At 52.8% G+C, this 18,236-nt stretch overlaps 1 protein-coding gene across 3 annotated transcripts; it reads right to left on the bottom strand.

Moving 5' to 3' along the window:
- Nucleotides 1-4,504: 4,504 nt before the first annotated feature.
- LOC311373464 (max dimerization protein 1-like) lies at nucleotides 4,505-17,815 on the bottom strand. Of its 3 annotated transcripts, none has more exons than XM_084490231.1 (7): nucleotides 17,162-17,815; nucleotides 16,765-16,941; nucleotides 16,079-16,178; nucleotides 12,073-12,102; nucleotides 8,236-8,350; nucleotides 6,943-7,105; nucleotides 4,505-5,678 (listed from the first exon to the last, which is right to left on the bottom strand). In XM_084490231.1, the coding sequence occupies exons 2-7, from the start codon at nucleotides 16,829-16,831 to the stop codon at nucleotides 5,479-5,481; spliced, it is 675 nt and encodes a 224-aa protein (XP_084346357.1). In that variant the 5' UTR covers nucleotides 16,832-16,941; nucleotides 17,162-17,815; the 3' UTR covers nucleotides 4,505-5,478. The 3 variants fall into 3 exon arrangements, with proteins under 3 accessions (XP_084346357.1, XP_084346356.1, XP_084346358.1); XM_084490230.1 differs by having other exon boundaries at nucleotides 16,765-16,938; XM_084490232.1 differs by having other exon boundaries at nucleotides 17,751-17,792.
- Between the last annotated feature and the right edge of the window lie 421 nt (nucleotides 17,816-18,236).

The raw sequence follows: 18,236 nt of genomic DNA, 5'->3' as shown, positions 1-18,236 counted from the left end.
TGTGTGTGTGTGTGTGTGTGTGTGTGTGTGTGTGTGTGTGTGTGTGTGTGTGTGTGTGTGTGTGTGTGTGTATTGATTCAGGCCCTGAGGTTCAGGACAAGATGATTTCTACCTGATCCGCCGGTGGAGACAGAGAGACGGGCCAGACAGGAGGAAGATACACACACACACACACACACACACACACACACACACACACACACACACACACACACACACACACACACACACACACACACACACACACACACACACACACACACACACACACACACACAGTTATAGATAGATCTATATCTTTATAGATCTCCTCCAGCTGATAGTCTTGTGACCGACTCAAAGCACACACACTCAAAAAAACACACACACACACACATATAAATAGATCTATGTCTATATCTTTATAGATATAGATGTGGATCTATCTTGACACTGTGACCACAACGTAAAACCACCCGTCTCATGTCGCCTCCAGCTGATAGTCATGTGACCGACTCACACACACACACACACACACACACACACACACACACACACACACACACACACACACACACACACACACACACACACACACACACACACACACACACACACACACACACACACTCCGCCTCTGGGGATGTAAGCCTACCGGGGTGAGTCGCTCTGTGCTCTCAGCCGAGGGACCCTCGGCTTTCTGCTGTGTCTCGTGTGTCAGAGGTCAGAGCGTCCGCCCCTTTGATGAAACACTCCGCTGGAACAGAGCCGACGACGTGAGCAGCGCTCAAGAGAGCCACTCGGCGAGGCCGTGTTCCACTAGTGCCCCGACGTACCTGCTGAGTGAACGCACGCCAACGAGTGAGTGTGTGTGGTGCGTGTGTGTGTGTGTGTGTGTGTGCACGTACCGACGGACGGACTCGCTGCCCCCAGGTGAGCAGAGCCGCGGTGTGGCTGAGGGATGCTTGTGTGAGTGAGTGAGTGAGTGTGTGCGTGAGTGTGTGCGTGTGCATGTGTGCGTGCGTGTGTGCTCCTGCCTACCTGTGTCTACGTGCGGGTGTATGCAGGGACGGCCCCAGCATGCATAGTGCTACCCCTCCCCCTCCTCCTCCCACCGTCAGAGAGGAAGAGGAAGTGTCGGGGGAGGAGGGGGAGGAAGAGGAGGAGGGGGAGGGGGGCCCGCCTGACAGGAGATCAGATAGCAGCAGCATGGTTCTCTGCCGCAGAACCCCCTCAGCACCACCCACACCGCACCCAACCCCAATCAACACCATCTACCCCCTCAGCACCTCCCACACAACCTCAACCCCACACCCCAATCAACACCATCTTCCACCTCAACACCACCCACACTGCACACAACCTCAACCCCACCCGCCATCAACACCATCTACCCCCTCAACCCCACCCCCAGTCAACACCACCCACTGTTAACCCCACCCCCATAAGCTCCACTGTGGAAAAAAAGGATATGTAGGGGGTGGGGGTCTGCAGATGTAGTAGTAGTAGTAGTAGTAGTAGGTGTGTGTGTGTGTGTGTGTGTGTGTGTGTGTGTGTGTGTGTGTGTGTGTGTGTGTGTGTGTGTGTGTGTGTGTGTGTGTGTGTGTGTGTGTGTGTGTGTGTGTGTGTGTGTGTGTGTGTGTGTGTGAGGATTGGGTCAAAACACACACACAACGTCTGTTTAGATCTCCATCCCCTCACTGGCACCTAGAATATTAGTCCATTTCATTATGACAGTGGAGTGGGGGAGGGTCCTGGGTGGGGGAGGGTCCTGAGTGGGGGAGGGGAAGTGCTGGCGAGCGCCATCGATCCAGTGGGGCGTGGCTCTGCGACTGGTTGCCTGGACGACGGTTGAACACAGAAAGGACCACACCGGGGGATAGGTTGGTAAACAAGGGTTTTAAAATGTTTTTTTTATTCTTTCATTTCACTGGCAAATATAAATGGCTGCCCTGTGGGGGAGGGGGGACTCGTTCACATTCAAAGTGATCGTTTTTAGAAAGTCCAAATCTCTAAAAAGTTTCAGTACACAAAACTTGGAACCACTTCCGTCCTGTTCGGTCGCCCGCTGGCCTTTCAGAGGGGAAGGCAGTGTTGGATGAGGAGTGTGGCTGTGTGTGTCGACGTGTGTACGCGTGTGTTCTATACTGTAGTGTGCGTGCGTGCGTGTGTGTGTGTGTGTTAGCGTGTGCGTCCGGATGCGGCGTTGAGGTGGGAGGCTGTATTAGTTGTGCGATGCGAGGGAGGGACACAATGCAGAGGAATGGTGCTCTGTGACACCTCGTCATATATCCTACTCTCTCTCTCTCTCTCGTTATATATTCATCTATATACCATCTGCTATGTCTACCATCGGTTACGCCCACACCGGGCTTTAAGGCATCAGCCGCTGTGCGCTAGGAACAAAAACCAGTGACCACAAAACGACACACCAGAGAACACCAGAGAACGCCCCCCCCCTGGGTCGGACCCCCACGTCAACTCCGCCGTCCTCCTGAAAGCCCCTCACCTTGGGGGGGGGGGGGGGGGCAGGTGAGGAGGACCCCACCCCCATGGGAGGGGCGTACCAAGTTCTGGAGGAGAGAGGGTCATCTGCTCTCGCTTTCCATGCACCATGGTTACCCCCCCGCCGCGCGCCGTTACCATGGCGCCCAGGAGGGGGCAGAGGGAGGGAGGGGGGGGGCGTAGTAAACATGGTGAACTCCCACCGGAAATGCATTCCAGTTGACGAGACGTTTGAAGGTAAAAAGAAGAGGAAGTGGAAACAGACACTGCCTTCAGATGAGGTCTTTTCTTTCCCTCCCGCCCTTTAAATCATCCCCGACATTTCTCTCTGAAGACAGTGACGAGAAAAAACCACACGCATACGCAAACGCACGCACACACACACACACACAGGCTCCTACGCTCAGTCCCACCTCGTGTCCACCACATTACCCACAATCCCCCTGTCCTTCTGTCCTTCCGAGCGCGGCTACGCTACAGGCTACAGGTGTTCCTCTTTGTCGACCATTGCACCAGGGAAAAGCAGCATTCCATAATAAACACCTATTAACCATCCCGACAAATACTACAACTTCAAGTTATTTTTTCCATTTTCATTTTCATTTTATACCATTTTTTGGTGTCCATGCAGAGAGGCTGCTCTGGGAGGGGGGGGCTAAGGCCCTGGGGGGGGGGGGTGGGGTGGGGGGGTTCATTTTGGGGCCTCCGGGACCCCAGGGCACAAGATGGCCGCCACAGACGCACCCTCCCTCCCTCCCCGACGGACATAGCACACCAACTTCCTTTTTCTCTTTTATACTTTTTTTTTTCTGTTTACTTCCTCCTGCTCCTCATAAATTATACGCTTTTTTTTTTTGGTGTCATTGCAGAAAAGACGCAACGCTTGAAGAAACTTGAAATCAACCCTAAACCGCGGTCTGCTCCTAGCAGGCCGCGTGGGGGGTGACATCGGAGCTGACCCCTGACCCCTGACTCCTGATAAACCCTAAGCCGGGGGAGTGCAAACTACACAACATTGTTAAAATCCACAAGAACAAGAACATAAGTGTGACTAATTAAATATATATATATATATAGATATATAGATATAGAGATATTCATCCATAGGTTCAGTATATTAAATCTAATAAATACTTTTACATATACATATATTTTGTTTTTACTGCCAACTATTTATATATAAAAACACATCTGAGACATCCAATCAGAGGTGAGGTGAGGTGGGGGAGAATGCCCCTCCCAAAACATTCGGTCTCTTTTCTCCACGGGGGGTCAAAACCAGACTGAGGCTTCACGGGGGGGAGACCACCCCCGAAATATTAAAACCCATTAATATTAAAAATATTACAACTCTCATCCGTTAGGAAGGACAAACCAAAACCACTGGCACCGCCCCCTCTCCTCCCCGCTAAACAACGCAATGCTTTCTCCTTCCGTCTCGCACATACACACGCAGACACACACACACACGCACACACACACGCAAGCACGCACGCACACACACGTACACACGCGCCCCCCTCTCGCTACATAGTGGAATGTTCCGCCCTGGACTCTGATGCTGATGGTGAAGGGGGTTATCCTACTGGTAACACCGTCCGGTTCAGCCAGTGACCCACCACAGTCCCACTCCGCCAGCACACGCACAGACACACACACGGACAGACACACACACACACACGGACAGACACACACACACACACACACACACAGACAGACACACACACACGGACAGACACACAGACACTGCTTTTAAAATAGATGCCATAGGGGGCCACCGTCGTCAGAGAGAAAATAACCCCCCAGCCGGGTGTCGTGAGCCCCCCCCCCCACCCCCCAACACAGTCTGAGTCTGCAGGGTCTCCCCCCCCCCCCCAGGTCCTGCTGGTCCACATGGCAGGGAGAGTGGGGGGGGTTAATGTTTTACATTAAAGGTTTCCTTGGTTTCGTTGTTTCTGTTTTAGTTCTTTAGTTTCCTGCCCCCCCCCCCCCCCCCCCCCCCCCCCCCGGCCCCGCACCGTCCCAGAGGTCAAAGGTCACAGGAGAGGGGGACATATTGCTGCCGAATCGAACACGTCCCAACTAGGGGGGGGGGTGATAGCTGCTGTCGATGGGATGGACTTGGCGTTATCAATCAATCAATATGTGTGTGTGTGTGTGTGTGTGTGTGTGTGTGTGTGTGTGTGTGTGTGTGTGTGTGTGTGTGTGTGTGTGTGTGTGTGAGACAGGGTGTCCTGACATTCTGCGCACGGACGCGCCGTTGGAGGGTGGGGGGGAGGTGGTGGTGAGGGTGGTGGTGCTGAGGGTGGTGGTGGTGCTGAGGGTGGTGGTGGTGCTGAGGGTGGTGGTGGTGGTGATGGTGGTGGTGCTGAGGGTGGTGGTGATGGTGGTGGTGCTGAGGGTGGTGGTGATGAGGGCGGTGGTGGTGCTGAGGGTGAGGGTGGCGGTGGTGATGAGGGCGGTGGTGGTGCTGAGGGTGAGGGTGGCGGTGGTGCTGAGGGTGGTGGTGGTGCTGAGGGTGGTGGTGCTGAGGGTGGTGGTGGTGCTGAGGGCGGTGGTGGTGCTGAGGGTGGTGGTGCTGAGGGTGGTGGTGGTGCTGAGGGTGGTGGTGCTGAGGGTGGTGGTGGTGCTGAGGGTGGTGGTGCTGAGGGTGGTGGTGGTGGTGCTGAGGGTGGTGGTGGTGCTGAGGGTGGTGGTGCTGAGGGTGGTGGTGGTGCTGAGGGCGGTGGTGGTGATGGTTGGTGGCGGCTTGGACTGTCTGCTGTTTGCTCTGTTATGAAGTTCATCAGGCTGGGAGGGGGAGAAGAGAGGAGGACCAGGAGGGTGGGGTCCAGGGGTCCAGGGGTCCAGGGGGGTGGGGTCCAGGGGGGGTGGGGTCCAGGGGTCCAGGGGGGTGGGGTCCAGGGGTCCAGGGGGGGTGGGGTCCAGGGGTCCAGGGGGTTGGGGTCCAGGGGCCAATGCCAGGGGCCGTGCCAGGGGCCGTGCCAGGGGCCCCTAGAGGCTGCAGCCCAGCTGCTTGGCCTCCTCCAGGGAGTCCTGCAGCCGGCGCAGGCTGGCGGAGGAGTAGCCCTCGTCGCTGCAGCTGCTGCCCCGCGGGCTGCCCCGCTCGTCCCCCGACTCGCCCCCGCTGCTGGAGCTCCACTCCAGGTCCCCCAGCAGCAGGTCTGTGCCCTCCACGTCCACCTCCAGGTCCTCTGCACGCACACACAGCCACACACACACACACACACACAGACACACACACACACACAGAGAGACACACACACAGTGACACACACACACAGAGACACACACACACACACAGAGAGACACACACAGTGACACACACACACACACACACACAGAGACACACACACAGTGACACACACACACACACACAGAGACACACACAGAGACACACACACACACACATACACACACACAGAGACACACACACACACACACACACAGACAGAGACACACACACACACACACACAGAGACACACACACACACACAGACACACACACGCAGAGAGACACACACAGAGACACACACAGAGACACACACACGCAGAGAGACACACACACACACACACAGAGACACACACACACGCAGAGAGACACACACACACAGAGACACACATAGAGACACACACACACACAAAAAGATTTTCAGTGACCTGGCCATGACAACAAAGTTCTAGGAATACTAGCGAAAGCAACACTCAGAAACAAACGGATGTGTTCTATAGCAACGACATTTGTCGTTGCTGTCGTTGCTGTTGTCGCTGTGTTGTGACCCGTTGCGATGGTGAACAACCACACGGCCAAGACAACGACAGGAAGTGGCCTGAGGTCTTGAGACGCGGAGCGGTCTGCTGTAGCTCCATGCTATATGTGCTTTAGCTCCATGCTATATGTGCTTTAGCTCCATGCTATATGTGCTTTAGCTCCATGCTATATGCTATATGTGCTTTAGCGCCATGCTATATGTTCTTTAGCTCCATGCTATATGCTATATGTGCTTTAGCTCCATGCTATATGCTATGTGTGCTTTAGCTCCATGCTATATGCTATATGTGCTGTAGCTCCATGCTATATGCTATGTGTTCTTTAGCTCCATGCTATATGTGCTTTAGCTCCATGCTATATGCTATGTGTGCTTTAGCTCCATGCTATATGCTATATGTTATATGTGCTGTAGCTCCATGCTATATGCTATGTGTGCTGTAGCTCCAGGCTATATGCTATATGTGCTTTAGCTCCATGCTATATGCTATGTGTGCTTTAGCTCCATGCTATATGTTATATGTGCTGTAGCTCCATGCTATATGCTATGTGTGCTGTAGCTCCATGCTATATGCTATGTGTGCTTTAGCTCCAGGCTATGTGTGCTTTAGCTCCAGGCTATGTGTGCTTTAGCTCCAGGCTATGTGTGCTTTAGCTCCAGGCTATGTGTGCTTTAGCTCCAGGCTCACCCTGGTCCGAGTCGGACTTGTCGTCGTCGGAGCGGGTGGAGCCGGTGCTGTCCATGCGCGTCCGCTCCACCCCTAGCTGCTCCAGCCGCCGCCGCAGGTGACGCCGCTCCCGCTGCAGCTGCTCCAGAGTGTGCTGCGCCCGCCGCTCGCTGTCCTCCAGCCGCTACACACACACACACACACACGTTTAGTATACACGTGTAGACGACCACATACAGTCAACATAGTCATGTGGGTCATTTTGTTACAGTTACTGAAATAAGTCCCCGATTTAGAGAAAAGGTTAGGTGCCGTGTGGAGCTCTGTCTGGGCGGTGTGTGTGTGTGTGTGTGTGTGTGTGTGTGTGTGTGTGTGTGTGTGTGTGTGTGTGTGTGTGTGGCTCTGTCTGGGCAGCGGTGGACTGCGGCGTCCGAGAGAAAGTTGAGCTTAGGGGTAGGGCTAGGGGTAGGGTTAGGGTTAGGGCTAGGGGTAGGGTTAGGGTTAGGGGTAGGGGTAGGGCTAGGGGTACGATGCAGGAAAGAGTATTTGGATGCATTAAATGTGGCAATGTGGTGGCAGCATAGAGGGGGGGGACTCCAGGACGCTGGTTTTATTGTGACGCCCTCAGGAGGTGTCGTGGGCCTAACTTAACGAAACATCGGTGAAAGAGGGTGCCCACTGGATAACCCCAATGACATGCTGCATACTGCTGGATTTACTGCTGTTAGTTGGGCCATGTGTCTCGTGTTTTCCATCTGATCCTGTGTATTAATGAAATACTAATGCCACGGTGTGTGTGGATGGTGAAGCACCGACTAAGCAATGGTTTATTTATGGCCGCGTCCGAGAGGTTAGGCTTCCCAGACACCTACAGTATGACTCTACGGTGTGTGGTGCATTTCATAGACAACATCGCTCATTATAACGCTCGTACGAAACGGCTGTACTCGCGGGGAGTATCACAAGGTTGCCCCCCCGCCCCCCCCCCCGAAACAATGGGTTAACCAGTCACTACTGTGTGTGGATTAAATCTGCAGACCTGTCACAACGCCTGACATGTGTATCAGCGATCATCTGTGGGTATTTTGGGACAGCGACCTCAACCCCACCCCGTGCGGCAGTAACAGGTGTGTGTGTGTGTGTGTACAGTCGTGATCACAGCAGCACGGTGTGTTCTGCTATCTCATAAGTCACTCCAGGTCACCCCCGCACTCGGCCTTCATCCCCCCCCCCCCCCCCCTCGTGCGTGCGAGTGCACACACACACACGCACACACACACACACACACACACACACACGCACACGCACACGCACCGATATGTGGTCCTTGGCCTTCATCAGCAGGCTGAGGGTGGTGTGTCTGCTGGTATCCGGACCGAGCGGGACCAGAGACTTCAACCGCTCCAGACACTGTCGTAGGTTAGCCCGTCTGGGGGAGGGACACACGCACACACACACACACACGGACAGAGAGACAGACAGACAGACAGAGACAGAGAGACAGAAAGAGAGAGACTGTTAATATGATTGACACATTGCACACAAGGGGTGATTGTCAAATTCTTCCTGAAAGTAGTGGTTGTACACGGGTAAGGTCACCATTACTGAACGGCAGGACGTGATTGGCCGACGAGGCAAGGGCTGAATATCAATAGAAGATATGCTCCCTAACAGCACCAACATTAAGACCCTTGGCACTTCAAATCAATGTCACACCACTCCGCCAGCTCAGCACCAGATAAGGGACCTGAACCGACCTTAAATGAACCCACCCTAAAAGACATCAATGAATCATTTCATATCTCTCAGTGTGTGCGTGTGCGCGTGTGTGTGCGCGTGTGCGCGTGTGTGTGGGACTGGCAGCCTCTGCAGCTGCGTCGGCTTGAGGTGGGTGTTGGATTACCTCATGACCCGTGCGTTACATAACAAACACGCAGGCACCCAGTGGTGCTGCCGTTGGCGAGCCAGTGAGCGTGAGCATGCCCACTCGCCTGTGTGTGCGTCAGTGAATGGGTGTGTGTGTGTGTGCGTGTGTGCGTGTGAGTCGAGCCTCTACCAAAGAGGGCCGTGGTAGGAGGAAGCTGCAGCCGCTCAGAGCCACACGAGTTGCCCGTGTCGTCGTAGCTACGCCACAGCGTTAAAACATTCATACTGGGATCTCTGGGACCGGAGACTGGAGTTGGGCGTGTGTGTAGAGGAACACACACACAAGCGCACGCACGCACATACAAATCAGCCGCCTGTCAACACTGACTGAGTCCAAAAGGGCAGTCCTGGTGGCCACATGAGAACCATTCCTTTTTGCTAGTCGAGAACCAGGGTCTGGTTGCTAGGTGAGAACCAGGGTCTGGTTGCTAGGTGAGAACCAGGGTCTGGTTGCTAGGTGAGAACCAGGGTCTGGTTGCTAGGTGAGAACCAGGGTCTGGTTGCTAGGTTAGAACCAGGGTCTGGTTGCTAGGTTAGAACCAGGGTCTGGTTGCTAGGTGAGAACCAGGTTCTGGTTGCTAGGTGACAACCAGTGGCTGGTTGCCAGACGAGGACCATGTGTTCATGTGTTCAGGTGAGAACCAGGTGTGGTTGCTACGTGACAGCCAGTGCTGGTCTGTCTAGCTGGTCTGACAACACGAGCTGTGTGTGTGTGTGGTGTGGTGTGGTGTGGTGTGGTGTGGTGTGGTGTGGTGTGTGTGTGTGTGTGCGCGCGCCCTTGAGTGTGTATGCAAACGGCCAAACGAGTTCTTCCAGATAACGAGGGCTCCTGTGCAGTGTGTTAATAGGTGAGTGTGCGAGCAAAAGGTCAGCGTTAATGTGTGTGTGCCAAAGCCAAGGCGTCTCTGCCCTGTCTGTCAAACACCCAGAGGCCAGACCCCCCCCCTCCCAACTGTTAACATAATACATTGGAACGGTAAATAAAAGACAGACACACTGACACGCCCAGAGACACTTCCCCTTCCTGGGAGCTTTAACGGTTCAACTGGGTCAGTGTCCAACTGCAGTCCTGCCAGCTGTAGCGCCCATAGCTCGCCAGCAGCCTCCCTTTGACCCCTCCGTGCTCCAGTGTGTACGTGTGTACGTGTGTGTGTGTGTGTGGGTGTTTACACTGAGTTATGTTCTCTTTAGACAGAGCCACGTGCAGTACTGTACATTCCTGCCATGTTAGCCTTTACAGTCCTCCATAATTTAGCTTCAAGCAGCTAGCCTGACGTGCTACATACAGCAGGAATGTAGGACACCAGTCCCATAGGAATAGCTTCAGACTACAATGTGGGACTTTAAGGTACATTATCGAATATAGATACATTGTGGATCAAAACCAAATTGTTCACGGGTGGATATTGACGCTGTTGACCCTGTATAGAAGATCGTGCAACCATCGTAACGTCCTCAATTGAGTCTTTGGTCAGAACATATTGTGGTGTGTTCAATACCTGAACCCAGCTTCATTTTGGCGGGCATCCCTTCAGTTTGACTTGGAACACTAGGACTGAAGCTTATATTGGGCCGAGTTGAGGCATTAGTATGCCTATTTTACACCACTGGTGAGACTCTCTAGGTTTGCCCTCCTGTTGTCCAGTCTAAACTCTGAGTCAGAGTCAGAGTGGCGTCTTACAGTCGGAGACCGGGACTCAGAGTCAGAGTGGCGTCTTACAGTCGGAGACCGGGACTCAGAGTCAGAGTCGCGTCTTACAGTCGGAGACCGGGACTCAGAGTCAGAGTGGCGTCTTACAGTCAGAGACCGGGACTCAGAGTCAGAGTGGCGTCTTACAGTCGGAGACCGGGACTCAGAGTCAGAGCAGAGTGGCGTCTAGCAGACTCTGAGTCCTCCCTGACTGAGCCCACACTCAGGGGCCGGGGCCTCATCGGGGCAGCAGTAACCTGAGCCAGGTGGATGGCTGGGTAGCCACGCTGGTTAAAGTTACCAGCTTGACCCTTTCACACGGCTGCCTGCTAACGGCCACCAGGTCAGGAGGACCGCCTCTCCGATCCAGGGTGGCTGAAAGGTATGAACGTACGCTAACGGGACACCAAAGGAGCCTCCACTGACATGTGGACCAACACTAAAAAAAAAAGGGACATTAAAGATTCAAAATCGAAATGCCATGACTAACTGACGGTACGACTTGAAGAAAGGCCTTCATCGTTCATTTGCGTTTCTCCTGATCAGCGCGTTTGCGTGGGCGTGGCCCAGTGTGTGTTCCCATCGCCCTCCAGCCTCAGAGGCTTTGGGTGAAAGCATCTGCTAGATGACTACGCGTTTATGCAAAGGTGAATGTAAATCTTTGCTTAGGCTGCCTAGGAGCCATTGTCAAACGCCCAGCAGGGTTCATTATGTCCTGGGTCTGAACATTGAGGGCGGTAACACTAAAAAGGGGACATTGAAGATTCAAATTCAAAACCGGCCGACTAACTGACGTTACGACTTGAAGAAACGCCTTCATCGTTTGACTGCGTTTCTCCTGATCAGCGTGTTTGCGTGGGCGTGGCCCTGCTGAACCCAACCCAAAGCAGAGGTCCACAGAGTTGTTCAGACGCAGTGTTTGTGAGTGTGTTTTCCCATCGCCCTCCAGCCTCAGAGGCTTTGGGTGAAAGCATCTGCTAGATGACTACACGTTTATGCAAAGGTGAATGTAAATCTTTAGGCTGCTTAGGAGCCATTGTCAAACGCCCAGCAGGGTTCATTATATCCTGGATCTGAACATTCAGGGCGGTTTACAGTAAGACGAGGGCTCCACTCACCGTATCCATAAAGCTTTAAGGCACATGGAACAAAACAAGCCACTGTGTTCAAAAGACAGACTCCATATTGCATAATAATAATAATAAGTCATTATGTAACGTGAAGAAAATAATAAATAACAAGAGGCAGGAGGAATCGCTTTGTGTGTGGAGAGCCAAGCATGAGCTTCACAGGTCCAGGATCTGTTGCTTTCATGCCCACGGACTCTGAGAGCTTTTACTCTGAAGCTACGGCAGAGGAGTGGCGTGGCTATATTCAGGACCGAAGGAGACACACCACCCACACACACACACACACACACACACACACACACACACACACACACACACACACACACACACACACACACACACACACACACACACACACACACACACACACACACACACACACACACACAAACGGTCTGTACATACCTGTTCTTTTCCATTTCGTTGTGCGTAGACCTGAGGAGACAACAGAAACAGAACAGGTCATTAGCACAGCAGTTGAAAAAAACGCACGAGAGATTTCCCACTGTGAGCAATCGCTGTTCAGTACAGGTCACGTTACTACAGGACAGACAGACAGACTGAGACAGAGAGAGACAGAAACACAGACACACAGAAAGACTGAGACAGACCGACACAGACGGAGAGAGAGACAGAAACACAGACAGACAGACAGACAGGTAGAGAGACAGACGGGAAGAAGAGAGGGTGAGCTGGTTGAGCCACAAGCTAGGGGAACAAGCAGGAACTACAGCACAAAGAGACCCCGAAGCCACCAGCATAATGCAGTTCCGCCAAGGGGGCACAAGGAAACACACACACACACACACACACACACACACACACACACACACACACACACACACACACACACACACACACACACACACACACACACACACACACACACACTTATCAGTTATGTGCTGAGAAGAGGCACTCCCTAAATGCAGGTGGCCACCAAGTCTTCCCTTCATCTTCCATCCCCCATGGGGTTCATCAGTAAGTCAGTGAGTCAGTCAGTGCGTGGCGCTTCAAGGTGCGATACTGGAACTCCAAAGTAGTGTTCTCTACCCTGTGAAACCTTCAGCTAACGTGGTCCCGGAGAGGAATGGGACAAGCTGAACCTAGTGAGATGGGGACTGGCTGAGGGGTACGCACAGGTCAGACCTTTAGAGGAGAGAGAATCTCAGCTATTCTCAATGGTTCCTAGTTCTACCTCTCTGTGTTCAACAATGCGAGGGTGCACACACACACCCCCACCCACAAACACACACACACATCCCCCCACCCACAAACACACACACACACACAAACACACGTTGGAGCAGCGAGACAAGATCTGGGCGCCGACCCTCTGCACAGGGTGGGGAGGCCCCTCTGTCAAAGTACAGCGAGGGAGGAGGGTGGGCCGGGCGGTTTGGGGCAAGCGGTGGGGAGGCCTCTGATGACATAACTGGGCCAGGGTGTCGTTGAGTCTCCACCCTAATGAAGTCGGTTTGTCCCATGGCGAGGCCTCTGACGTCGTTTAGCTCCGCCAGCAGAGTGAGCAAAGCTGACTTTCCACTGCAATGTGACGGCCAACAGCGAACGTACTGTAAATGCATTAGCAGTCCGTGGACTGTCCGCACAAACGTTGCATCGCGGAGACCAGAAAGTCTGGGGAGGCTAACGTAGCTGGCTGGCTAGGGTATCGGGGAGGCTAACATTGCCTGGGGGCTAGGGCGTAACATAGTGTGTGTGTGTGTGTGTGTGTGTGTGTGTGTGTGTGTGTGTGTGTGTGTGTGTGTGTGTGTGTGTGTGTGGACAGTTTATCCCCCCTGGCCAGCTCGTCTGCTGGCAGTTGGGGAGGGGCTTGGGGGACACACGCCCAAAATAGAACATCTTAGACACAGTCGGGGGGGGGGGGAGTAGAGACCACGAGTAGAGTCCACGAGTAGAGACCTCTAGACTAGCTAACAGTTAGCTAGTGCTGCAGCAGAATGCTGGTTCTAAACGAGGTTCTGCCTCTGTTTAGCCTAGCCCATGATAAACCGGGAGTAGCAGCGTTTGGCTCAGTGGTTATGGGTGGCCATCTTGTTCATAAACATGGTAATCCATGACCTGGCTCCCATCCCTGTACCTGGCAGAGCTTTGTGTTATAAATATAACGCCCCCAACCCCACGCCTGATCAGGAGCAAAAGAGGTTCAATTGGAGGCGTACTGGCCCTATGCTGGGCAACAGCATGCGTCAACAGGGGTAGGGTTCTCTCTCTCTCTCTCTCTCTCTCTCTCTCTCTCTCTCTCTCTCTCTCTCTCTCTCTCTCTCTCTCTCTCTCTCTCTCTCTCTCTCTCTCTCTCTCTCTCTCTCTCTCTCTCTCTCTCTCTCTCTCTCTCTCTCTCTCTCTCTCTCTCTCTCTCTCTCTCTCTCTCGATGACATTTACTGATGGCAGTGGTTTATTTATCCGTTGTTTCAATTTTGAAACAGATATTTACCACAAACATAATCTCAGTCATAGGTTATACATTAGGCTATTTCATTCATTCGTTGTGTTACCCTGGCAGAAATGGGGGAATTAATACAAAACAACAACACAACCTTTGTGTCGGTCTCAGCGCACAATTTCACAATCAGTGCGTCCCTACTGTAGAGCATTTAGTGTGTGAGCCTGTGCACTGTGGGGGAGGGTGGTCTCCAACGATGGAGGAGCTGGTGCAAGCTTCTGTCTACTGAGAGAGGAGGAGGAGGTGGAGAGGAGGAGGAGGGACACACGAAGAGAGAGGGGGAGGATGTGTAGAAAGAGGGGGAGGAGGAGGAGGTGAGAGTGGAGGGATGGAAAGATAGATGAATGGAGAGGAGATAAGAAGGAGGGAAAATAGAGCAAGAGAGCAAAGGGGGATGGGGAAGCCTATAGAATTGACACACACACACACACACACACACACATGCACACACACACTATACACTACACACTACACACCCAACCCCCTCTACTTATACATCACAGCATAAGGAACAACAGGAATCCGTAGGGCTGGCCCTATTTGCACTGGAATGTATACACAAACATACACACACTCAAACATACAGGGGCTGCAAACAGGGTTCTGAATGACCTACATTCAGATGGGCTGAGCTGAGTAAAAACAGAATGCTTGTTCAGTAATGACAAGCCTTTTGAGGCCAGAGAGCCGACTCTGCTCGCGAGCAGATCGGATATTGTTCTTGACTGCTTGTTATGATCGTGGGGCAGCACGGTAGCCATTAGCATCACCAAGGACCACACAATGCATCAGAGAGACCGAGCCAATAGTGGGCCTCCTCATGTCCCTGCATGGCACTGTCTCCACATGATCTCACAACCCTCCTAGTTCCTTTATATTAGCAAACACTGCACGTGAATTGGGCACGCACACACACTCACAATGAGGAAGCTTGAGAAATCGTTTATTAAACTCTGCATTTTCATTTCCCTTCCTGCGATTTCGTTTAACATGTTGGGTAGGCAAAAACTGGCACACACACACACACACACACACACACACACACACACACACACACACACACACACACACACACACACACACACACACACACACACACACACACACACACACACACACACACACACACGGTAAATAGACTGCATTTATAACAAGCTTTTCTAATCTACAGCCTCTCAAAGCGCTAAACAATTAGCCCCCTGCATTCCCCCGCTTCCCACACGACAGTGGTGCCGGCCATGCAGGCCGGCGGCCGGCAGGACCGGGGGCAGTCAGGGTGAGTCGTCCTGCTCAGGGACACCTCCACACTCAGCCCGGGATCTAACCAGGTAATCTGCTCTACCTCCTGAGCTACTGCAGCCCCCATTAGGCCTTTTGCAGTGTCCAAAATGGGTTGCTAAGCCTTTGGCTCGGTACGGTAATGCAGTGCTAAAGAGCTGTGACCCAAATCTGAACAGGGCCGTCTGCGTTAGCCGGTTACGGCCGCTGGCCGGCATACTAACCCTTCAGCAACAATGGTTAACCCCTCCAGGGGTGAGACCATGATGACAAGGCGGGTGATTCTGTGTGCATGATGACAAGGCTAAATATGACCGGCTAGATATGCTGCAGGCTGCACCCTGCAGCCATCCACCTGAACCCAGTATGTGACAGGAAACGCTCTATGCAACATTTGTCCTAACAATCAGTCAAAAAGGAAAACTGGTAAAGAAGTGGTTAAGGGACTGACAAGACAAGCTGCATCTCGGCCGCGTAACCACGGCTTTACGTGTGAGATCTCTGCAATCAGCCGCCAACGGCTCCAGCTTGCATGCATTCTACATAAGTCTCTGACTTATTAACGTGCCGCCGTTAGACCCGGGCTGGGATAGAGGACACGCTGGAAGCAAGGAGGCAAAGGGTGGCAGCACTGCAGCAGCAGTAGTGGTGTGATCGGGAGAGCGTACCTGCTACTTGTGTTCTTCTTGCTTTTGCTCTTGCGTTTGAGGTTGTCCCTCTCTTTACTGCTGGTGAAGGGCAGCAGCGAGGCGTAGCCATGCTCCGCTTCTGGAAACACATCAACAACAACAACAACACGTCAACAACACAACACACAACATGTGGAGCCAGTGCCGTTGCTCTGTGGGAACATCGCTCTTATTAGGGAGTAAAATGTAAGAATCCCACAAAACCCTGAACGGGGCTAACCAACAGTATTTGTAGCGGTGTATTGCGATGTTCACAAAAGCATTACATGCAACAGGCGGTTTTCTTCGTATTCACATGCTGTATTTTCCTTCTGCCACCGCTGGTTCGGACAATGATGTCATCCTGAACTGAGGTAAACCCCGCTAGCCAAACCACAACACCAGCAGGGGGGGGGGCTCTTTGCGCTGCATGATCAAGCCGACATAAAAACACAATTTGCATGCACGCTTCGCTTTATCCATCTGATATTTCTCTTCTATTCATCGCGTTCATGTTTATCCCTGCATATGCATGCAACTGACATGTAAAAAACCCCAACCCAGCTCGACCCTGTGCGTTTATTCTGAAACACTACGGCCGTTGACTCTGATGTTTTGGGGGGAAACGCATACCGTGCTAATGCAATAAAAGAAGCAACATCTGCTTACATTGTCACATTGTTTACCTCTTTCCCTGCGGTCAAGGTACTCGGCTGCTTCGATCAACATCTGCACCATTCCGAACGCCGCCATTTTCAACAATAACACCGATATTAAAACAATCCGAGGCGGGACTCAGTGCTTCACGACCCGCTGCCTGGCTGCTGCTGTTCGGCCTGAGGTCCGGGGGTCCGAGGCGGCTGCTGGGACAAGCGACACCGCCGTGGGGTTAGAGACGAGAGGACGGACTACTTTACAGTCAAACAAGCATGAGGGAAGAAAACATTAGTTTGCAGAAGAATAGTCCAGCTTATTTATACACCATGGGGATGAAGCACTTTATTCTTAGATAGAGACAAACTACTGAGGACTACATCAGTTTGCAGATCAACCCGGAATAACACCCGGTGTGTATTTACTAACATGGGGGCTGGAGGGGCTGGACCGCCGCGGTGACAGCTGACAGCCGTCGGTAGGTTTCGGTAGTTCTTCGGTAGGTTACGGTAGTTCCTCGGTAGTTCACGGTAGTTCCTCGGTGGATTACGGTAGTTCTTAGGTAGGATACGGTAGTTCTTAGGTAGGTTACGGTAGTTCCCCGGTGGATTACGGTAGTTCTTCGGTTGGTTACGGTAGTTCTTCGGTGGATTACGGTAGTTCTTCGGTGGATTACAGTAGTTCTTCGTTATGTTACGATCGCTATTCGGTGGGTTATGGTCGCTCTTCGGTAGCTCGGTCAATCAATTCGCTATTGAAAATAAGTTGTCTATTGACTCCTTTATAAAAGGAGACAAATCTGCATTTGCTTGCGAAAAAGTTAGTGAATAAACGACCTCCGAGTCCGTATCTATTCCGACCGATCTCGACCTTACGTCGCGACGAATAGAGCGGCACGAATTATTGTCAGTTCAACGCTGCTCGCAAAAGCTTCTCCTCAAGTGGAAAAACCGGGAAAACGGAGAGCTAGTTGCAGTTAAAGTTCCAGCGGAGAGGAGGTCCTGTGTCAGGGAGGTACCTGCGGGTTTAACGTGTCGGGCTGGAGGAGCGGTTCGCGGCTGACATCAGGGAGCCCCGTGTGTGTGCGTGTGTGTGCGTGTTTATCAAACCGCTTCAAAACAGGGGCTTGTTGATCTCAGCGACAGCTCGAGCGCTGTGGTTGCCACACGGCGCGTGTATGTCGCCACCCGATTGGCTCTTGGAACTACTAAACCGCCGTCTGATTGGACATCGCCCCCGGGCCTTCTAACTAAGAAGCTCGGCCCCTCTTTTGCAGCTGGGTGTTGTGGTCGGCCATTTTGGCTCGAGTCGCCGTTCGTATGCTTCGTTAACACCAACCGTCGACGAGCCACAATGGCGTCGGTTGCCCCGTTACGTGTAGGCGCTCTACGATTGGTTGCTTTCAGCCAATAGCGGTTTGGATACACGTTTCATGAGGATGACAGCGTCACGCCCCTCTACCATGCTGGTTCGCGGTGTATCGCGACGATTGGTTTTGTGCGCT

The sequence above is a fragment of the Micromesistius poutassou genome (assembly GCF_964030765.1).
Source record: "Micromesistius poutassou genome assembly, contig: SCAFFOLD_3304, whole genome shotgun sequence".
In the NCBI taxonomy this organism is placed as follows: domain Eukaryota; kingdom Metazoa; phylum Chordata; class Actinopteri; order Gadiformes; family Gadidae; genus Micromesistius; species Micromesistius poutassou.
This window is presented reverse-complemented; position numbering and strand designations above follow the sequence as displayed.

What these genes read in the sequence shown, in the direction of transcription:
- LOC311373464 (XM_084490231.1), bottom strand. Translation starts at nt 16,831, where the DNA reads ATGGCGGCGTTCGGAATGGTGCAGATGTTGATCGAAGCAGCCGAGTAC. An exon ending in AAGAAGAACACAAGTAGCAG is followed by an intron (nt 12,103 to 16,078) that starts GTACGCTCTCCC and finishes TTGTCTCCTCAG; the next exon opens with GTCTACGCACAACGAAATGG. An exon ending in AACGAAATGGAAAAGAACAG is followed by an intron (nt 8,351 to 12,072) that starts GTATGTACAGAC and finishes TCCCTCCCCCAG; the next exon opens with ACGGGCTAACCTACGACAGT.